The sequence below is a fragment of the Gymnodraco acuticeps genome, unplaced genomic scaffold (genome assembly GCF_902827175.1).
Source record: "Gymnodraco acuticeps unplaced genomic scaffold, fGymAcu1.1, whole genome shotgun sequence".
Lineage (NCBI taxonomy): Eukaryota > Metazoa > Chordata > Actinopteri > Perciformes > Bathydraconidae > Gymnodraco > Gymnodraco acuticeps.
The window spans coordinates 2,871,862-2,895,601 of record NW_022990440.1 but is presented as its reverse complement, the minus strand read 5'-3'; the positions used below and the strand labels follow the sequence as shown (position 1 = coordinate 2,895,601).

General features: G+C 37.6%; 2 protein-coding genes across 2 annotated transcripts in view; both read left to right on the top strand.

Annotated features, from left to right (window-relative positions):
- Positions 1-8,020, top strand: part of castor1 (cytosolic arginine sensor for mTORC1 subunit 1) — a 32,564-nt gene extending 24,544 nt beyond the window's left edge. The window contains exons 5-9 of the mRNA XM_034225296.1: positions 1,499-1,622; positions 2,751-2,858; positions 3,082-3,164; positions 4,723-4,817; positions 7,062-8,020. Coding sequence (XP_034081187.1) covers positions 1,499-1,622; positions 2,751-2,858; positions 3,082-3,164; positions 4,723-4,817; positions 7,062-7,133 — 482 coding nt within the window. The 3' untranslated portion in view covers positions 7,134-8,020. The remainder of the gene's footprint in view (positions 1-1,498; positions 1,623-2,750; positions 2,859-3,081; positions 3,165-4,722; positions 4,818-7,061) is intronic.
- A 6,267-nt stretch (positions 8,021-14,287) lies between these two features.
- Positions 14,288-23,691, top strand: LOC117552005. The gene is made up of 3 exons (XM_034225177.1): positions 14,288-14,421; positions 14,503-14,654; positions 22,913-23,691. Exons 1-3 carry the CDS (start codon positions 14,355-14,357, stop codon positions 23,390-23,392), a joined length of 699 nt encoding a protein of 232 aa, XP_034081068.1. The 5' UTR covers positions 14,288-14,354; the 3' UTR covers positions 23,393-23,691.
- The last annotated feature ends 49 nt before the right edge of the window (positions 23,692-23,740 follow it).

Here is a 23,740-nt window from a genome sequence, read left to right as displayed (position 1 = left end):
TGTGTGCATTAATAGAGGGATGTGATTTTTGTTCAGATTTTTGATTAAAGCACATGTGTCAAACTCAAGGCCCGGGGGCCAAATCCGGCCCGTGGTAGATTTCATTTCGGCCCTCAGGATAATTTCTAATTACTATTAGATCTGGCCCGCCGGTATATTGCACGCACACCTTCACTCCATCCTGAGGGTCTCCTCAGCTCAGAGCCTGACCCCAAACAACCGAGATGAGATGCCAGAAGTATCTGGCTTGAACTAGCATCACAGAGCAGCACACTGAGTTTACATGGATGTTTCCTTCTGCACTTTCTTTCTTGAGACAACAGGGCATGTTTGGTTTTTTCTTTGAGAGGAATAGTTTTGTTGAAGCTGTTGTTGGCCTGTGGAAAAATGTAATCCTAAGAAATGACTGAGGAAAAGCTGCAGATAGAGCCATAAGAAATGAATGCAACTGATTATTTAATGTTGTTTTTATAGGCAATAATTGAAGCTTTGTTAGTTCCAGGTTTAATATGTGCAATAAGTTCATTTCAATACGTTTTGCAATAAACATTGAACCAGTCCGGCCCTCGACTAGTACCCATTTTTTTATTTTGGCCCACTGTGTATTTGAGTTTGACACCCCTGGATTAAGGCCTACGAATAAAATAATGAAACATGGAGCGAGAAAACCTCACAACATGTCTTTTTTCAGTAATGAAGTAGAAGTTAACAAAATATGTACTACCAAAAACAATCAAAGTTGTTCAAAGTTTTCTCAATTTGTATACTTGGGCCCCAAAGTGCCAGACATGACCATTTAAATGCTACGTAATACATTTCTTAACATTTACTTTTGGTTAATTCAATTGAAAAATATCTTAAACAAAAAGCGAGTCAACACACTGGCTACCAGTTAAGTCCAGGATTGATTTTAAAATACTTTTACTCGCATACAAAGCGCTAAATGGTCAGGGACCATCCTCCCTACAGGATCTTTTAATCTCCTATTGCCCCTCCAGGGCATTACGATCCCAGTTCTGTTGGTGGTTCCCAGAGTCCACAAAAAAAGGTCAGGTGCTCGAGCTTTCGGCTACCAAGCCCCGTTGCACTGGAATCAACTTCCAGTGACGATTAGGGAGGCAGACAGTGTCCACACATTTAAGAGTAGGTTAAAGACTTTCCTTTTTAGTACAGCGTACAGTTAAGACTTTTTAAACATCCTCATGGACCCTTCGTTTTATGGAATTGTATTTATTGTACTCCTAACTGTATTTGTGTCATTGTGTTATGTTCCTTTTTAAATTGGTATTTTCACATTGATCTTGTAAGATACGTTTGTTGTTTTTACATTGTTTTACATTGCCAATTGTGTTTGTTGACTTGTGAAGCCCTCTGAGACAAATAGGATTTGTGAATTGGGCTATATAAATACACTTGAATTGAATATATCTGTGGTGGCTTTCACCTGAAAACACTTTGAGCTTTTCCCACAAACCAATGCTTCCTTTTCACTCCGCAGCCATCCAGCCCACGGTCCACCCGGTGGTGATCCCTAAGAACCAGTTCTGTGTCATGTCTCTGGACCCAGACACTCTGCCGTCCATCGCCACCACGCTCATCGACGTGCTCTTTTATTCCAACAGGTGAGTGGTTCACAGCACCACATTACCTCTGTAAAACACAAGGTGGCAGCACGTGATCCTAACAAGGCATTAGCTCACTAACTGTTTCACAAACAGACACAGGTAATCGCTTCACATCTGTTTACTAACATGAGACAAAAATTAGATAATTTGTCACAATCAATTATTTATAAACATTACACATGTGCATTATTGTCCAGGCTAATTTCCATACATATCTTTTTCATTTTTTTTTTTGCTTTCTTGTTCCATTTTTAGAATCAAAATTATTTAAAATTAGGTTAGGGTTTTCTTTTTATTGCAAGAAGTTTCATTTACAAGCCCTTAGGGCAGGGGTATCCAAACTACATTTTTAATTGGCAAATTCTAAAAGTATAATGGAATATGTCCCACACATGAAACTTGTATTTGTCTTATATTGTACAGGCTTTCCCACACATAACGTCCACCAAAGTATATTTCGCGACCCATCTAGGTTTAATATTTGTTTATTCGTCCGCGAACACGATGCCACCTGCGATCGATTAACTACCCCTCCTGTACCTGTTCGCTCTGCTATCGCATGAAAGGTCTGCTTTATGCGCTCCGTAGTAACTCCGCTGCGAGGCTCCGGCAAACGGTTCATGAGCGTGCTCCACTTTTTAAGGAATGAGCTGCCAACACTTTTTGTAACAAAATAAAAGAAACCCTATGGAGAGCTGTGATGTAGGCTCTTTATATTCAAATATCAAGCGTCATTGAATGTATTTGATTGGTTTTGCTAACTTATAACTTAACTTATGAGGGAGTATAACTCACCTCTAGTGAGTGGCCCAGCCCCAGTATGTTTTTCTGTATGTGGCCCTCAGTGAAAAAAGTTTGGACACCCCTGCCTTAGAGGAAGAACCACTAATAGGAACGCTTGCATTACTAGAGTTGCAACATTTGAAATGAAATACACTCCTGCCTACACAGCCACATGTCTTTCACACACTCTGATTATAATATAGATCCAAATTATTTACAATATTGAATCACATTTTGGAACTATTTCATTGTTTTGGTTCTATTCCTTTTGAATAATGCTTTTCTCTTCTCCTCGTCCATTTGCTCGGTAATGTCTCACCAATGGCCTCTTCTCCTCTGCAGTCCTAAGGAGGATGCTGCCAACCAGGGTTTGGACTGCATCAAGTTCTTCTCCTTCTCCCTCATCGATGGCTACATCTCACTGGTGATGGACACCGAGGCTCAGAGACAGTAAGGAAAAGCATACTCTTGACACCTTAAAAAAGCACATTCCTTGATTACATACTACAGCTAGCAAGTCAATTGTTTCCCTTTTTTGTTGTGTCTCTGCTTTGCGGATGTCAGTATTTGCTAGCTTATATCTGGGGCTTGCGTTAAAGGATATTGCCTACTCCATTTCTGAAATGTCTCTGTGTGTGGGATGGTTGACCTCAGCTTGATCTCTGTGCTGCAGGTTTCCTGCTGACCTCCTCTTCACCAGCTCCTCTGGGGAGCTGTGGCGAATGGTTCGTATCGGGGGACAGCCGCTGGGCTTTGGTAAGGCTGCTTTCTTTAAAACACTTAATCACATAGTAATTTAATCTATGTACAGGTTTGTCGTGGCTTCCTTCCTTGCTTATCTATCAAGCCACTAGACGCCTTAAACAGACATTTTTAATTTGTTTTCTTCCTTTATATTACTTACAGTTGAAGATTTGCTTGTCCTCCGGTGGTTTAGAAGATGTTATGCGATGTGTTTGCTCAAAATAAAATAACAAACTTTTACACATGCAACAAAGAAAAGAGGCCTTTACAATATTCAAAACAAATAGGTAAAACTCAAATAAAATAACAAACAACTTAGGTATTCTTTCTTTCTTGATAAGGCTTATATAACTTAATAACTTAAAGGGTAAGTTAAAAACTGTTCCTCAACGGCGTCTTTCTAGCAGGTTGCCCGTCACTGTCACTTTAGCGCAGGCCCCGTGTGAGTTGTAGTCTTTTAGTGTGTTGACTAGAGACGTCACAATTAGGTGGCCTTTCTTATAAAAAACAAAATACTGGCTCTAACCAGGTTAGTGCGCATCACTTATATGGTACAGTCCAACCTGTTTCTGGATCTGCTTCCCCTGCTGACATTGATCAGAATCAGAAACAGGTTTATTACCAGCTAGGTTGACACGTAGGAGGAATTTCACTTGGTGTTTTGGTGCATACGTAAAACTAAAATGTAAAACACAGATAGAAAACTATAATAACATTGAAAAAATATAGTAAAATATAGCAGTATTTACATTGAAATGGAATTGAATCGAGTGGTATCTGACATCACATCAGAAATCTTTGCAGTTATGCAAACGCATGTCCAGACAAATCCTGCGTACCTTTCAGACCTAGCAAGCCAATACATTAAGTGAAACTTCACTTTATTTTTTATTAAAATGGAAACACAAGCTGTTTGATTTACTGGAACATGTGACAGGATTGTTCTAATATTGTCTAAAGAGTTGTTGCTGTCAAGTTGTAATGGCAGTTGTATCATTTCTTTATTTTGTAAGGCTTAATGTTGACGGAGATATAATTTAAACTAAATGTCTTTTTTATCACTTGCTGTGTTCAATTTATTTATTTTGTTATAACTTATTTATTATTCAGCCAGTTGAGGTGTAATGGGACCACTAGTAGTGTCATTTCCTTGTTTTTCTATTACATGTCTTATACGTACACTCCAATATTTTACCTCACATGCATCTTGTTTGTACATTACATTACATTACATTGCATTTAGCTGACGCTTTTATCCAAAGCGACTTACAATAAGTACATTCGACCAGGAAGACACAACCTTGAAGAAAATAGAATCATATAAGTACATCAGGTTTCATAGAGCCAAACATTTCAAGTGCTACTCAACTGGCTTTAGGTAAGCCAGTCCTTGTATTATTACCTAACATACTTAAAACAAAATGTTACCAATTGAAAATAAGATATGTTACATTATCACGTGATGACATTTCCAGGCATTTAAAAATCCTTAATTTGGCTTAATAACAGCTGTTTATTATGTGATACTTATATGAATGCATTTATCCTCCACTCTCTCTCTGTTTTTCAGATGAATGTGGAATAGTGGCCCAGATATCTCAGCCTCTGGCAGACAGCGACATCTCGGCCTATTACATCAGTACCTTCAGCTTCGACCACGCTCTGGTGAGTCCAGCATCTCACCGTCATCAGATAGGCCGCTGTCAAAATCACGCCACATTATTGCGATTACTCTTAGCTCAGATATTTAAAGATTCCAGGTTTGGTCTTTCTTCTGTAATGAGGGAGACTAAGAATGATGAGATACACAAATATGTGTTCCTGTGAAGTTAAATCATGAGCGAGCCAGGTGATTCCAGATCAGCTTACAAGCTGGTTTATACATGTGAGAATAAAGGTATATGGCTTCATAGGTTCATCAAATGGACCAATTTATTTAGCTAGTATATGGTTATTAAAATCCTATGATCCATATTATCAATTTGATCAATAGCAATCGACCATCACATTTACAAACGCTAAGATCATTCAAGAAAAAAAAGAATCCTTGAAATGTAGTGTCCAAAGTAAATGTGTAAACACTCTGAAAATGTATTTACAAGTTATTGTTTCCTTTTCTAACTTATTAACTGTCACATGATAGACATTTATTTTTATTTTTAGACTGTAATCAAGGTTTCTTCAATTAAATGTTTTCTTGGTTGTTAGCATGTATTAGGTTGTTAAGGACTTTTAACGCACAACTATTTTAAATACTGTTTTCAGCCTAAACCAGTACTACTTTTGTGTTTGTAAATTTACAAATGTACCACATATACGACAGACTTAGTACCAACTTCATCACTAACTCCGACCACCTGTTATCATAACAATGACGAAGAAACCTTTATATATGACCAGAATTGAACTCTAAAAGGATGCAAAACATGGTGTTAAATCTTTGGGTATACCAAATAGTATTCAAGGGTTCACTTTGTACTCCTACTTTCAGAATGCTTTGAGTGCTCACTTTCAGAGCTGTATTATGCAGTCTATCATGACATTGTACTTAACCATGGGTGTCATACAGGAAATCCTATTTTCACTGGAACTTTGTAAACCTGAGTGGGATCAGTGTGAACCGCAGACCGGCCTGATGATAGCAAATTCCACTGATTAAATTGTTCTAGCTGTGACCTCACAACTGTTTCCGTTTGAAATCTTCTTGTTTAGTACAGTATAGTATTTTTGGGAAATTATCTCTACGACCTAGATTGAAAACATAATAGGTATAATCTTCAGTTCAAAAAAGTCATCCGGATCGAAGTGTTATTTAAGTGATGTGTTATTTAACTGATGTGCTATAATTACGCTTGCAATTGAAAAGCAAAAACACTAAAACATTGCAAGTTGAAATAAAACGTTCACATGTGTTGCATTTTCAAAGCAACTACTCTTTAGTCTGTGATGATGGATAATAATATCTACCTGTTCTCTTTCACACCTCGCTCAGTATCTCAGGATGTGACTAATCATGAAAGCTCCAGAAACATCATTATGTTATTGGCAGTTTAGACAGGGACTCGTGTAACAAGTTGATTGGTCGGTCTCCTCACAGAGGCCAGAGAACGGGGAAAACCCTGTTTTGCAAAAGAGGAAGAATACAATTAAAGGAACTCGTATAGAAAGCTCTTGGTCACAAAGCTGACTATATTTCCTTCCCTGGAAGGTGTGTGCGGTATGATGCTACAGTAATGTTCAGTTAATTACTCACTGACAAATTCAATGTCATTTGATCTAAATAAAAATCTAGGGAGAATGTCAGTCAATGGCAAGGATTGCATGGTGTTGGCACCTGAAAGCAGTGACGTCAGACCCGTATAAGGCCATCAAATGCCTTTTATTGACAGGAAAACAGGCAATTGCAAGAAACTCTGAAGGAGATGACAAAACATGTATCTTCTTCTGGGGTTGGTAGTACGGCCATAGTGAACTGGCAAGATATAAAAGCACTAATACACTTTTCACATATTTGATTGTATTTTTTTGCAATTTATTTTACACAACAAAGTTAATAAATATATAGTGGCCAACAGAATGAATGTTCTAAATGGAGTTGCTGCTGATTATACGCATGCTTGTTTTGGTTTTATGACCACTGTGTTTTTCTGGTTCACTCTCAAAGCTCTGATACACTTTGTTCTAGATCCAACAAGCAGTAGTAAAAAAAAACCTGCTGTAAAGAATCTGTTATTTTTCTCACAAATATTCAAAAGTGAATGTCGGAATGGGTAAAAGTGTGTCTGCTGGATTTGTAAATAGGCAACGGTTTGTTCCCCATTACGAATGTTTAAAGTGAGAATATGTTGTGTGTACAGCGAAGGATACAAATCAACCAACATTGCTTTCATTTCCTCTGCCATTTCCTAGGTCCCAGAAGAGGACATAGTGAGCGTAACAGACATGCTCCAGCACCAGAGGAAAGACCCAGCAGCCAGTTGATCTCTGACGTCCCGTCTGAGCTGGATGACCCATCGCCTCTCACTCCAGCGGCCAATGGTGGCACGGCAGCAGGAGGAGAGGCTAACCCTGTGCCTAGACTAGCACTGCATCGCCAGCAGTATTAACGACTACGGACTTGCCATGAACACCAGAAGCGCTTCTCGATGGTGTGCACACAGTTTGTCTCCTCCTGTCTTACCTATCTAAGGCGGGATGCACTGAATCCCAGGGGGCCCACAAGCTGACACCTGCACATCAAAATGCACAATCACTCCAAAACACAAACACTCACACATTCAAATTCACAAGCACAAAGTCAGATGAGTGACCTTTTCTCTCGAATGCAGATATCTCTTGGTTTAGGTTGATTTTGTTATAATATTATTTAGCTGTAAAGCAGAACGCCTTCACATACATTTCACCAGTGCTATAAATGCACAACTTAGTCTTCCGGGCCATGTGTCTAAATAACATCTTAAACATTTAAAGCCATTCGCAAGAATTGCAATTATCCTTTTTGTGGAACTGAAAGTGTGAATTGTGAGAAAGTTAATCTTACAATACTTTTCAAGCAACAAAAGTGAGTCTTCAAACAGGACTCACTCGTTCTGGTCTGAGGCGAATGTGTAGGTAGTTCTTATTAAAACTACTACAAATGCTGTCAAGCAGGACAGAGGCTTGGTCAGTGTTTTTTTTTTAAGAGGTCAGTGGTTCTTTACTTTAGTATTACCCTAGGTCAATAACACTATGTCTTATTTCTTTTTGTTATTTGCACAATACACTTTTTATTTAGCTCACTCAGACATTTTCTTTGGTACAAGTTTTGTACAATTTGAAGTAAACGTATTCTGTAAACATTTGTAATTTTTGTGCTGCTTCATTCAATAAAGAGTATTGAAAACATGTACTCTTTGTTGACTTCTTGTCAAGAGTCAGTTCATCTCATTGCACAACATGTTCCAACTAATAATGACTACCTCACTGACAGAGTATCCTTTAACATCGGTCATCCATCATGACTCAACTTAACCAGGGAGGTTTGAGCGGCATTCAAATCAAAACCCTTAAAACTTTTTAAACTTGTGTCCACTTGAAGTACAGTAATATTTTGATTATTTTTCACTCTTATATTAATCTCACAATTTCTTATGTTCTTTGCCCCCTTTGCTCCATCACGACCTTAAGGGTTGGGAACAACAAACAAACAACTGTCATGAAATTTTTTTTTTTTAAAAGGTGGTTTCTATATATGTGAGAAATTCTAGTAGACAGTGAAATGGTCTTAAATGTGATGAAAATATATTAAATATACCATTTTAAGCGTTTTAACTATTTATGGTTGTTAACCCTTTTTCCAGATATTATCTGAAGAGCTCATGATACATGTAATCAACACCTCTGCTTAATCTCAAGGACTAAGAACAACCACACAGTCATCATTTCAAAAAATGTCATCATGGAAAAATGACATTCTTGCCGTGTGTGTGTGTGTGTGTGTGTGTGTGTGTTGATGACTGAGCTCTTATACTGTGTATATATAGGCCAGAAAAGTTGCTATTTTTACATGATTTGTTGTTTATCAAGTACTGCTGATTGAACCTCAACAACATCACTGACTGCTACAGTATGCATTTGAAATGCAATGGACTTCTCTGGCACTATGGTAAATATCTTAACAATAATATATACTACTACTAGTTTAAAAATCTAAGTTGTTATATCATGTATTTAATAATGCAGTTTATTATTTAGCTGCTAAGGTTACTTCTCCAAAAAGTAGAGCCTATCATAATGCTGACAAATCAGAAATAAAAGTTGTGTGAATGTGCAGGCCTAAATACCATCATATTTGCAGGTTAAATAGGCCTATACAATATCGAAGGAAATACTTCAAGTGATGTGAAAGGATTTCCATTTGTACTCAGAATACAGAAGAGGCAAGCAAGGCTAGTCACAAGGCTATGAGAGGCAATATTGGAAAATGTTGCTGATTTGTATTTACATGTGATAGAGTCCTTTCCTTTTTTCCCCCTTGTTTCACAACTCAAAAAAAAAAAAACACGAGCGTATATTTGATTATTGTTTCTCACTTAATTTCAATCCCATGTTATTTGTCTTTTTCCTTTCTTAACTCTTTTGGCCAAATACAAAGAGAAATGTGAAGCAGAAATCATTTAACCCTATCATTTGTTACATTTTCATTAACCTGTATTCACATATTCTTTGATTAGCACTTGTCTTGATGCTCCTGGGACTTCAGTGGAGGCCAGTGATTTCTGCTCCGACTGACAGCGGCTGTGAATTAAACCGCACTAAGGATCTTACAGGCCTATTGAAACATGAAACAGATATACTACTGGAACAATATGTAAGTCCTTCCCTTTGATTTTGCCATGTTTTCATATTTTCCAGGCATGGTTTGTGATATATCTGTGTTAACTTGCAGACAAGTTCATTAGATCTAATGGGGTTTTGTCATGCTATCGCTGATGTGTTTGACAGGAAACCATCATAGTGCCTATTCCGCTTACTCAGAGTACAGATGGTTATAATCTTTAAGGTTTCGGTCTTAACTGATTTGGTTTAACATGTATTTACTATTGCAACAGTGTTGTACTAACGCTTGTGCAGCTGCTTTGTCATAAATACAACTATATAACAGCTAGTTTGTGCAACTGCATAATAACTAAGCATGCCTGCTCCATCTTAATCCATTAGTCCAGTGGTGCTATATGTACAAATACTAATACCACACTGTAAAAATACTCAATTTCAAGTAAAAGTTCTGCATCGAGAATGGTACTTAAGTATTTAAGAACGATGAGGAAAATGCACTTTTAGGACTAATAGTACTCATTGCAGAAAAAACTTTAAAATATTTAAATATTTTAAAGCAAAAGCAGCAAATCTTCACATTTAACTGTGAATAATGTTTGAACAGAAAACGTCTTACAAAAATGTACGCCAATGTTGAACCACTCAGTTTATTAAATATAATGATGGATAGTTCAATCTATTCGAATAATCATATGTTAACAGTTTGTCCTAAATATTGTGTGTTAAAATCGAATCTATAATGTAAATAGTGAATAAATCAGTCAAATAGATGTATTGGAGTAACATTTTTCAAATTGGCTTCGAAAAATGTAGTAAAGTAGAAGTATGAAGTATTATAAAATGAAAATATTCGTCTAAAGTAAATGTACCTCAAATGTGTACTTAAGTATAATACTTGAGGGAATGTACTTGCTTTCCACCACTGCATTAGTCCCTGTAATATTTGTATACACAAATATAGTTTTAATCGACTTATTGTAATGAGACACAGCACAATAATTCCTGTAACTGCTTCACAGGGAAAGCCACCCAGTGTTTCGCATGTTGAATATACAGTATTTTAGAGTTTTTGGTTTGAATTAGCAGTGACTTTAAAGTGAAGTCTGCAATTAGGGAAAAAAGATTGGATTAGCGACGGGACACTTTTAATACGGCGCTGATATGGTGACAAGATTTTTTGTGTAAATTGGAATTATCCACATCTGTGCTCCCGGGAGTATCTGTGTGTTTTCTTCTTGTATGTTCCTGCCTGTGTACATGACATAAGCTGCTGCTCATAACCAATTGCCCCTTGCGGGATTAATAAAGTTGTTGATTGATTGATTGATTGATTGATTGATTGATTGAAGAGGTTGAAGTGTAAACAATTAGGCGGATATTAATGTGATAAAATGAAAAACAGAGATGCTTGATCCAACCACCTATACAGTATACTGTGGCGCCAATGAATCATGTACCATAAATAATATAAAAAACATGAAATGCCTAGAAAAAAACCTTACTTTCAGATACCATTAACAGCTAACCCTAGCATTGTAACGTTACTGTCTCATAGATGTTAGGGTCTTTGTATTTATATGGTTGTTATCAATGTAAACAAAAATGCAGTCACTAATTATGTCTGAAAGAATTGTAAAGAGATTGACATTTTGCAAAGAATTCAAATTGCTTAAACTTTTTTCATGTTCAATACCTTAATGCACTTGAAAAGTAACAATAATGACTTTCACCTATACAATGAATTTATTTTCATTACTTGTTTTTCTTTACAGTTAACATTTCATCATCTCGATAAGAATACACCTTCTGATGATTGTGATCCCGACTCCAATATATCTGGAACCAGCGTTTCCGAGCGGATGCAGGACATTTACTCAAAGAATCTGCTTTTTCATTGGCACATTACCGAGGTAAACGAATATCAGCATTTGGATCACCGGCGCAATGTCAAGGGAAAGCTCTCCCTGCTTTCAAATAGAATAAAGTATATTCTCAAAATCATGAACGCTTTGTCACCAACACCAGCCACTCCACAGTTGCCCAACACGCATAACTATCGAAAAAAAATATTTGGAAAGTGTGTCCTTGAAAACCTGAAGGCCTGGCTTACACAGGTGCCAAGGGTACTTGAAGAGGCAGTAGAGGAGTGTGACAAATAGACTGCATGAATTTACTCTTGAAATGAAAGGTCCACTATTATACTCTTTCAATATGTTATATGTCTCAGATATATAAAAACATGTCTCTGAAGTGTTTGGCTGGAAACACCAAACAGATCATGCATTGTAGCATCCCATAAACCCCTCTGTTTCAGCCCTGTTTCAAAAGTGCTGATTCTCTGCCTGTAGCTTTAAATGCAAATGAGCTGCCACTCCCCACGCCCCTCTGAGAGATGATTGGTTTAAAAAACACAATTGTGCTCTAGGAGGAGATTCAGGTGGTAAAGGGAGGGGAGGGGGGGGGGGGGGGGGGTGTTATCTTGGTTGTTTAGGCTAATGGTTACAATGGTTATCACAAATTGGCCAAATTCTGATCAGACATGTTTTTATATAGATGGATCAGGAAGAGAGAGAATGATTTTTCCTGAAACTTTTCGAATCCCTTAACAGAGAAGGGACACATGTATGTATAAAACACATGAACAAGTTTATTTTGCATAAAAGGTGACCTTTAAAAGAATCTGATAAAATGGTGATAACAAATCATCTTCTCTGGTATATTACGCCAAAAAACATGTTTAAATTGTCCTGAATATCTGCCTTGAAACCCCATTGAATGTGTGTTATGGTATTGTGTGGAGACTATGCTACCCCTTGCTTTAAATAATGTTTTTTGTCTGCTATTTATAGATTCTAATTTTTTTTATTATGAATCGATGTAAAGTCGAGGTTATGGGCAGTTTGTTGTAGCTTAAAGGGGACATAACTAACTTGTTCAGGACAAAAACATTAGAGCACCTTGAGTTCTTACCAACACAGAAACTGAGAAATTAGACGAAGCTGTTTTGTATGTTTATTTGAAACGGGGATTATTCATATATTTATGAAATATCTATTTATTTTCTTACATGGGTCCATTGAAATGTGAACTTGTCTTTTATTAATTGGTAATTTATTATTTAACATAACAAAACTGTTGGTTTCTTTGTGTTATTTATTTCAACAATATGCTTACCTGCAGCAAATGGTACATTATAGATAGGTGGTAAAGTATCCGGCCGCTTGCAGTGAGGCTACGAGCTTTATTTATCATTGTTATTTATTTTTCCTTAAACTAAAGTCATTTTTTGAATCAAACCTATATTATTTATCAGTATCACATGTTTATTTCCGTTGTTGTTGTTATTGTTAATAAAGGCCACTTTGTTGCACCTATGGTCATGAAGGATGGGTCATGACCGAAAGAACGAGATCGCGGATACAAGCGGCCGAGATAAGTTTTCTCCGCAGGGTGGCTGGTGTCTCCCTTAGGGATAAGGTGAGAAGTTCGGTCATCCGGGAGGGACTCGGAGTTGAGCCGCTCCTCCTTCGCATCGAAAGGAGCCAGTTGAGGTGGTTCGGGCACCTAGTAAGGATGCCACCTGGGCGCCTCCCTAGGGAGGTGTTCCAGGCACGCCCAGCCTGGAAGAGACCGAGGGGTAGACCTAGGACCAGGTGGAGGGATTATATCTCTTCTCTGGCCTGGGAGCGCCTTGGGATCCCCCAGTCAGAGCTGGTTGATGTGGCCAGGGAAAAGAAAGTTTGGGGCTCTCTGCTGGAACTGCTACCCCCGCGACCCGACCACGGATAAGCGGGAGAAGATGGATGGATGGATGGACTTTGTTGCACCACCTCCTGTTAACCATAACCTCAGTCTTTGTTGCTCTATTTGTAAGTTATTTTGTGATTAATGAAAACCTCGGATGCCTTATTCATTGTACTCTGACTAAACCTAATAAAGCAATTTAGATTCTGTAATACTCTGTATAAGTGTGCTTTTTATTTGGTTTGATAAAAGAGCTTACTGTTTTCATAACTGCAACAAAAAATCAACTTTTGGAGTTAATCTTTTATCAGCAATGTCCCTCAACGCAAAGGCATAATGTACTGAAAGGAGTGTGGTTAGCTCATATATGCACAGGAAGTATTGCATGAGAAGGATCAGAGATGGAATGAATCAATCATGACACAAATATATCATAATGAAAATATGTGATAACAGCTGACGTATATTGAAAAATGCGTCCGTCGGTGTTTACCATAGACTGTATGTATATATATATATACCCTGAAATGATGCACAATCCAATCCAATCCAACTTTATTTATATAGCACTTTAAAACCTTCAGACCAAAGTGCTGTACAGAGAGATAAGCTCACACAACATAATATAAATACATTTAAAATACAAGATACAACACAAAACAAACCAGAATAAACGTAATAATAAAAAAAAAAATAACACTAATAACAGAAATGACATGGTTGTTTATATTTAGTGTTGGGTTATGAGTACACATAATTCATTCTAAAAATCCACTTATGAGTGTGGAGGAAAAATGTATTTGATAAAACTTTCACAAACATTTCCCAAACCAAGGTCCTAATAATTATTTACTTACATTTGTACCAAGGAACAAACTAATCTTTCTCTTGAAGTTATTTGCAGAATGTTTATGTGCTGGAAAGTTACTCAAGAGTTTCATCAGTGGTTTGCAGCATTTCCTTAAGTGGAAGTGACAAATAAGCGCCACGTAAGGTGATGACATGTCAAAGGAATTGATTGGACGCTTTACTTTTTCATCAAAGCATACGACTCAGTTCGAGATAAGGGAGATTTTGTCTGTAGGACTGCTATCACACGCAACGAGGTTCACAAATATATAAACACACCTGTCATTCTAAATGACCCAGGAATCAGTCCCTGTCATTTTTGAGAACTTGAGCAAAGTCAGGATGACATACAGAGCAGGTACAGTATGTTATTCACTTTACACATTCATTAATACATGTGTGCCTTTTAAAGATTTAACATGTTGTTTTTGATTTGCAGGTTTACGGTCTGTGGCATTCGTCTGGATGGGGGTTCTGATGCAAGGCTTGGATGCAGGACGTGCGCCAAAGAAGCACTCTGCTGTTTCATGCCGACCCAAAGAGCTGACGGCCCTCACCAAAACCCTGGTAGTAGCGAGCTTGAAATTGTTTGTAAGTAAAATAAATACTTCACTGCAGACATTTTGATTATTTATTTACTGCAGTTTTTCATGTAGTAGCCTGATACACTATTTACAGTTTGAAAGTGTTAATTGACATTTGGTGATGATGAATGGTTTTTGTGTTAATGTAATAGCAGTTAAAACAGGACCGGTCACATTTGACCGCAAACACCAAAGTAAGGGGGGAAACAAAGACAATAGGAGGATAGATGCTTAATCATTTATGGTCCATCCATCTATGTTTATAGATGTTTTACAAAACATTTGCTATGATCAATACATTATTTTACAATACCCAAATGAATGATAAAATACCATAAAAAGCAACATATGCATGATAAGCTATTCATCATTTCATACTGTGTGTCTCTGATGATGTGCAACAGTTTACAGTTGCACATCATTAACAGAGGTTGTTTTAAAAGTGCTATCGCATATTCACTATTCACAAGCTAATGCAGAGCAATGTAAGCAAATTGTAGTCACTTTCTGTTACAAACTTCCAGTGGCGTTTTTATATGTACAAAAGTGGTGGGGCACAAAAAACTTAGATGTCTATAAGCTTCTGCAGTGAGGTTCATGGCTGGTGAGGCACTGACTCTTCAGGTTTACAAATATTATATTTTGACCTAAATCAAAATATCATATTATTTTCAAAAGCTTTTTTTGTCTGATGCTTCAATTAATTTTAAACAGACAGTTCAACAAAAGGATACCCAAAAAATGTAATTGTATCATTTAAATATTGAATTGTTCTCTCTTAGTAAGATCCCATGTTCAATCAAATTGCAGTCTTACCTTGACATGAAGATTAAGTCCATTTGCCTATCCTTCTGGACAAAAATCTCTATTACTTTTTTGTAAAAGTCCTCCTTATGTTCTTGTAGTTTCAAAAGTCTATCATAAATCTGATCTAATCAATAGATTTATGATTCGAAAATTATAAAAGTAGGGTAGACATGTGGATATTATCCGGCTGAACAAAACGTGCATTTATCTAACAGGTTTGTTTCCCACAGATCTTATTTTGAGCTATTTTCTAAAATCCTATGGAGAAATATCATTGCTTTTTTGTGGAGGGAAGCCATGCGCAGTTTATTTCCGGGTTTTAGGACGCCTCACTGCAGCTCTCTCTCCTCCTCTTCACACACCACACTTTTCGCGGCACACGTACTTACAGCCAATCAGCTCTGAATTATGTGAGATGACGTATGGTGGGGATGGCAGCACTATGCCCCTATGGTCATTATTTTTTTGCCACACACATTAAATAGGACAATACTCTGAGCATGCGCAGTGTAGTTTTTACAGTCACCATTGTCTTAAACAGGGAGAGGGAGGGGCAGGATCGGGTTTTGTCCCACATGGCTCAAAACAGCTCAATAGGCACACACTGTAGACACTAATTAGAAGAACACAGACTAAAACAGCAATGTACAGACGAATCAGATGAATAAACATGATCTTAAAATATATTTTATATATTTTTTAATTTATTTTTTGCAATTTTTTGTAATCATTACTTTTAATACTTTCTGCTGACACTAGGTGGGGCTGTGCCCCACCTGCCCCTAATGACCAGTCGCCACTGCAAACTTCATATGTCAAAGAGATGCATTATTCTAGAAAAACATATCTACATGCTACCGCTAGAATTACTTATTTTCAAACACGTTTTTGGTTTGCTTTAACGATAAAAGTAGTAAAAATAAGCTATTGAAGTTGATTTGCAATTTGTTGGAATACAGTATAAATATAGTAGCTTGAATCTCAAAATTGTAATTTACAGTATACATTACTTGTACTTACCTATATACAGTCTATGGTACTTACTGACATTGTTGAATAAGCTCATCGGTGGGTGTCTGACCATTTTTGCGTTGCATATTTTACTGACTTGTAAGGGTGCATTCACACCTAATAGTCCGTTTTCTGGTGCACCACAGTTTGTTACATTGTTTCATTTTTCAGAAGGTTCGGTTTGCGTTCACACGGGCAAAACTCAAACGGACTATAAACTTTAAACACAAGTCATGTGCACGGAAATGCTGTTCAACAATTGGTGAGACATTAAGGGGGTACAAACCATGGATGTATAATAAGAACTGGATACAGCGTGGGAGGCGGGGCCTCATTCATTCCTATGAGAGTTGCTCAATAGCGCATGATGATAACATGGCCCAACTTTTGAGAGTGAAACGTCACATATTACCCGGCATGCCTGAGAAGTACCCGTATGTGCGCTCATAGCGCATGCGCAAGTTTAACCAAAATGCTCGTTCACATCAAGCACGTCAATTTGCGTACACGTAAGTTACAGAACCGCGCGTTCATGACAGCATGGTAATGATTTGTTATTATGATGGATTTGATATTAACGAGGCGGCAGCTAGCGGCTAGCTAGTAATTATGCTAATGTACACATCAATCGTTATGTACTTATATTACGCTGAAACAGGATCTAGTGATATCCAAGCAACAGAGCTTCATTTAGCATGCAATAATTATTGCACTGTATATTCACCGTGCAATACGACGCTACAGGGACGTTAATAACGTCGGTAATATTAACTTTATTTAATACAACATTTACGGTACAAGATTTAATCATACTGCCCATGTAGTATAATAATAATTACAGCAAACATGTGCAATATATCCATTATTACAGCTCCGTGGGATGGCAGTAAGACGATATGGGTCCGTTCTTATTGTGCATCCATGGGTAAAGATAAACGCAACTCACATTGGTTTCTCATACAGCATCTCTGTAAACTATGTGTATTCAGTATTCACTGAATTTCACTCTCTGCCTTTAACGGCTCGTTGTAGCTCCAATAGCTCCAGCCCCCACCCCTATACATCCATGCCCCACCCTCCCTGTGAGCACAGTGTGCTCTGATTGGTCGGGACCATGCTGAACACGTAACATGAACGTGCCGGGCGGTGCGGTCCCGTGGGTTAGATGCGCGTTCATAATGCAGAGGGAAATAACTCAGAATAACGTTATTAGCACATTTTTACAACTTGAGGAACGAATGTTTTTAATAAGGGCAAAACAAGTGTTCATACTGGGTAGTTTATTTTGTTTAAAAAAAAGTATCCAACGATTTACAGACCACTCTTTCCCCATGTAAGTCAATGGGGAAAAGTGTTTCCGGGCCTGGCAACCAAACGGAAGTGTAGTACCGCCGTTTGGCCACCATGAATATTTTCATCTGAGTCCGGCGCACTTCCTGGGGGCTTGGTACAAACGCAAATCCCGGCAATTTCTACCGGAGCCTCCGCCATGGAGCATCGGCACTTTCGGCAGGTTATTCTCATGCTGCTGTTAATATGGAGATCAACAGACTCTAGCGGCCCGCGCATATGATTATATAATCAGACAACGTCCGTTAAAAAACATTATAACACATATAATGAGAGACGTTCTGCAGTAAGGAGGGGCGTTTCACCGACGACAGGTGGCTCTGACTTTTATGTAGCTGACGGAGATGTTTTACTTTACACAACACTGTTCAACACTTCATTCTGCTTCACTCTTTAACTAAACAACCGCGGATGTCTTGAAAGACTCTTTCGCTAAAGATTTTGAAGATATCCGCGTTCTTGTGACACGTAAATACTACGCTTCCTATGTTTTGGTGCGGACTGCGTTCACACCAGCAATTAACCGCTCCAGAGTTTGCAAGCAAGCCTCCGAGACCAGCTATTTTAGCGGACCAGAGTCCGGTTGTTTAGTTCACTTAAGAGGTCTCGGATGGTGTTCACACCGACCCAAATGAACCGCACCAAGCGGCTAAACGCACCAGGGTTCGATTCAACCGGACTATACAAGGCAGGTGTGAACGCACCCTACCAGAGGTATAAAGTAGCCTAACTAAGTACAGTTCTTAAGAACATTTTGAGATACTTGTACTTCACTTGAGTATTTCCAATATGCTACTTTGTACTTATACTTCAATCAGGAGAGACGGTTTTGATGTAAGAATACATATTTATTGCAAAGATACACAAATTAATGTAATGGTGATTTTGGCGATTAGGCCCCATTGTGCAGGAAGCATCATTCGAGAGGATAGAACCGATCCGATGAAACCCCTCTGGGGTCTAGACACTCAACCCAGTCTCATGGCATTTCGTGTTCACCAACACGATTTTTAATCTATTGATTCGTGTTCACCAACACGATTTTCCCCTTTTTTTCGTGTTGCACAGCACGATTTTAAAAGCAATGTATTTCTACTGGTAATGTGTTTCGTGCCTGCAGCACGTATTTTTCTCCGGTCGGGTCGTGGAAGACCGGAAGCTGTGTGGTTCATAGAACATGTTCTTACTCAATATCAAGCCACAATTATTGCTTTTATTTTAAATCGTATAATTTCGGACTTTTGTTGCCGTCTGTGAGGGAAATAAATGGGGCTCAGAGCCTCAGAATACTGAAATCTGTATTTTTTAAATCTTTTTTTCCTTCTAATTTGTTATTCTTTTCAAAATAACACACTGTTATTTACTCACCAATAACACACAATTATCCTTGCTTTTATTTATTGGTTTAATTCCATCTCTGGCTTTTTTGGCGTCCGTCAGGAACTGAATTTCAAAATAAAAATAACCGGAAACAGACGTAGGCCTCTAGGAGTTTAGGATGGCCGAAGACACTACACTACCCATAATCCCCAGCTATCGTTTAGGACTACAGTCCCCGTGATTAATCTTCAAGCTCTGGGATTGGATGTTAGAGTGGCAGTGTGCCAAGGTTACAGCGAGCGTCAAACAGTTTGAAATGGAACGAAACCACGCCAGACTTTTCCAAAACTGGAATCGAACGCCCCCCCAGAACTACACATGCTGGCTATTGTGTTTCACAAAATGTTCTATGGGACGTCTCTACTGAACGTTTTAGTTTTTCCCACAATTAGAAGTTGCCAGTATTAAACACATTGGTGTTATCAAATGTAAAACATATAATTAATAAATGGGTGAAAATCGCTTGTGTCCATAATGCGCAGCATTAATATATACCCACATGACAGCTCATTGTTACTTTGTAATTCTACTCCACTACAATTCAGAGGTTAACCTGGTATTTTTACTCCACTACACTTATTTGAGTTACTTTGGAGATTCTGATTAATGATGTGAAATATAAACAACCCTTAAAGCAGACTTTAGTTACACCTGAGTAAAATTCAGGGAAGGTGATTGTCAAGTGCCAACAATCAGGAGAGATATTTGATAGTTGGTGCTTGAGAAGACTAAACATTTATCTGCAATTGACATGAATGGAAACGAGCAATAAAGTATATTCATTACTCGTTATTCTCTATTAATAGTTAATTAAATACTGTATATTATGGCTATTTTGCACATCCCTTTCAAGATTTTCTAAGGTTTATTGACATATCATATACACAACTACGGTGTATGCAATGAATGAAAATCTTGGGTCACAGGTTCCTCAACAGCGCATTACAAGACATCTATCAATATGTGTGTACCTCCACCATTAAACTGTCATATTCTGCACATTTCTTATTCTATCTACATACATAAGAGTATAATTCATATGTATAATATCAATTAAAAATAAGTGCTTCAACATAGTTAACATTGCAGGAAAGCAATATATTAGACGTTAAGTACTTTGTCAGGCTTAATATTTATCTGTAGATAGATACCCCCAAAGTTTTTTTCTTATTTAAAAGAAGACCTTAATCTAAAGTATTATTTAATGCTTAAATAAAGGTTAATTCGTGTTTCTGTTTTGCACCTCCTCCTATTAATATCTTTGTACATCCTGCACTAAACTGTTTTATTGTAGAGATCACTTATAGTATCTTCTTGATTTTTTATATTCTATATTTCTATCACAGACCTTCTACTTTCCCCCTATGAAAGTATGTACTCTTAATATTTTTTTAATCAAATATAACACATAAAAACAATAATTCAATAACATGCTTTAACCACTAGGCACTGTATTATTAGTGTAGGACACATATGTATGTACAACATCTGAAGATGTGTAGTTTTATTCATGCTTTCACATAATTTTACAGCATATTGCTATACTATTTCAGACTCAGTATTTACATTCTTATATTCAAAGAAAATCAGTAATATCTTTAAAAACTACAAGTCCTTTTATATCAGCTGTGTACCGTTATGGTGTAAATATAACCTATCTATGAATTAGATCAAATATAAAAGTCAGCCGAATTATTGTTGATACTGCAAGGAGACGTATTGTGTGAAGAGAAATTGAAGATGTTGTTTAATTGTTGATATATTTATGATCCACGTCAAGTATTCAGTTTCGGCGGCATTTCTTCCAGTTTTTCCAAAGGTCTTCTCATCAGGGCTCTATAAATAAAGAACTACGGCAGATCTGTAATATGTAATGCAGCCGAACCGTGTATTACAATGCCGTTATGTGATGACTTTCAAAGAGAAAAGCAAGAACACTCGGGATTAAGTATTCTTTTATTCTTTTTAAATGTTTTCCGGATTTCAAATCATATAAACACCAAATCCCAGCATGCATTGCGGCTAAAACATCCAATCAGCGAGCTTAAACCATAGCTGAGGGTCTTGGGTAATCACTCTTAATGCCTACGTCTGTTTCCGGTTATTTTTATTTTGAAATTCAGTTCCTGACGGACGCCAAAAAAGCCCGAGATTATGGAATTAAACCAATAAATAAAAGCAAGGATAATTGTGTGTTATTGGTGAGTAAATAACAGTGTGTTATTTTGAAAAGAATAACAAATTAGAAGGAAACAAATATTTAAAAAATACAGATTTCAGTATTCTGAGGCTCTGAGCGCCCCATTTATTTTCCTCACAGACGGAAATAAAAGTCCGAAATTATACGATTTAAAATAAAAGCAATAATTGTGGCTTGATATTGAGTAAGAACATGTTTTTATGAACCACACAGCTTCCGGTCTTCCACGACCCGACCGGAGAAAAAGACGTGCTGCAGGCACAAAACACATTACCAGTAGAAATACATTGCTTTTAAAATCGTGCTGTGCAACACGAAAAAAAGGGGAAAATCGTGTTGGTGAACACGAATCAATAGATTAAAAATCGTGTTGGTGAACACGAATCAATAGATTACAAATCGTGTTGGTGAACACGAATCAATAGATTAAAAATCGTGTTGGTGAACACGAATCAATAGATTAAAAATCGTGTTGGTGAACACGAATCAATAGATTAAAAATCGTATTGGTGAACACGAAATGCCATGAGACTGGGTTGAGACTATAGGTTGAGACACTGGTGGTGGTGAATAGATGGTTGGGTCGGTCTGAAGAGGAGTGGCTTAGCTTGACCCTGGATTCAGAGGGACAGGAGGTGAAAAGGGGTGGAGGAGGGTTGTGTGGAGTCACCTGAAATGACAGCTGTCAGAGGGGGGAGAGCAGACTTAAAAGGTTTGGCAGAGCGCTATGATAGGCTCTTGGGAATAGAGCAAAGTGATTGGTTAAGCTGGAGAGTGACGCCCCCGATCACTTATTGAGTTACGTAGGAATAGTGAATAGACGGTCTTCCTGATTGCATTTACGCTGAGCTTCATTTCACACAATTATTTTGTACCTTTAGTTATTATGCAGATTTAGATGAATGATGTGAAATATAAACACTTAAATAAGACTTTAGTTAGTAAATTCACAAGCTAACCTGCAGTATACAAAGTCATTCAACTAGCTGCACCTGCAGCTTTGATAACACTTTCATCATTATGATCAAAACATTGTATATTATTTTGAAATGGGCCAATCTGCATAGTGAGTAATTAATTTTGGTACTTTAATTATATTTTGATGCTAATACTTTTGTACTTTTACTTGTAACAAAGTATTCCTTCACTTTGGTACTTCTACTTTTACTTAAGTACAAGATCTGAGTACTTCTCCCACCTCCACTAATAATACATCTGCGATAACATAGGTGCCATTACACAACTCTTGACATCTATTTCTGAATAATATGAATATAAAATAACTTTTCACTTTCAAAAGCATTTTGTTTAAATTTGGAAGACAATGTACACTTACTTATATTCACTTACGTTTTCTTTTGCTTGAATTAGCATTTTGGAACTTCTTTTGGGGTGTAGTGTACAGTAGATCAATGCAGATACGTCTTGTTTTGGTGGAACATTGTGAAACAGTCACATTGTAGATAAGATTTTGTATGTGATGTTTCAATAGCATTGCTGCTGGTCTTCTGTTCCAGGATAAAGATAATGGGGAGCCCCTGGGCATCTGGGCCCCTGGATTCCCTGAGCTCCAGGTGGAGAAAGACTCTCCCCCCCAGGGGTCAAAGGTCCAGTGCAGCCTCCTCTTCATGGCTCAAGGCCTGAAGAAAGTCCTGGAGGACCAGAGGGACAACCTCAACCCGAATAGTGTTGAACTTCACAAGAAGCTCGGCAGCACCGTTTCCAACGTCAACCTGCTGGCAGCGTGTGCAAAGCATACCCTCGGAGGGGAGTGCTCCCTGAAGCCACCCCCGCCCCAAATGCCCAAGGATGCGTTTAAAAAGAAGCAGTGGAGTCACACTCTGCTGATGACGGCCAGGGCCTATCTGGACTGGCTGGAGCTTAAGTTTGGGCAACAGAGTTCAAAGGTCAAAGGGAAAAAAATGATTCAACATAAAGCTCTTCAGAAGAAGCCCACTCCTCAGAAGTACCTGGAGGGCAGCGGGTACCTCTTGTAATCTCTGTTGGTGATGCAGAAACACTTACAGTCTATGGCAGCTTTTTATAATAGTTGAAATACTTTTTAATGTTTATTTGTAATGTAAACAACTTGTTTTTTTAATGCATTTGGGACATTTGAAATGTACCACTTTTTATATTGAGTTTGAATGAATGAATACATTTAGTACAAATGTAGTATCAAAAATAATGATTAAATCACAGGTAGATAAAATAAAGTATTTTCCAAAATGTGAATTATGCTATGGAATTATGGCTTTGTTCAAATAAACTTGCTACTTCTCAGCAGCTGACATAATTCCCATGTGACTGTCATTAATCAACTTGCCAAAGAGGCAAATTAAAAG

Coding starts and splice junctions, on each gene's coding strand:
- LOC117552005 (XM_034225177.1), top strand. CDS start 14,355: ATGACCCAGGAATCAGTCCCTGTCATTTTTGAGAACTTGAGCAAAGTC. Junction 14,422..14,502: donor CAGGATGACATACAGAGCAG/GTACAGTATGTT, acceptor TTTGATTTGCAG/GTTTACGGTCTGTGGCATTC. Junction 14,655..22,912: donor TAGCGAGCTTGAAATTGTTT/GTAAGTAAAATA, acceptor CTTCTGTTCCAG/GATAAAGATAATGGGGAGCC.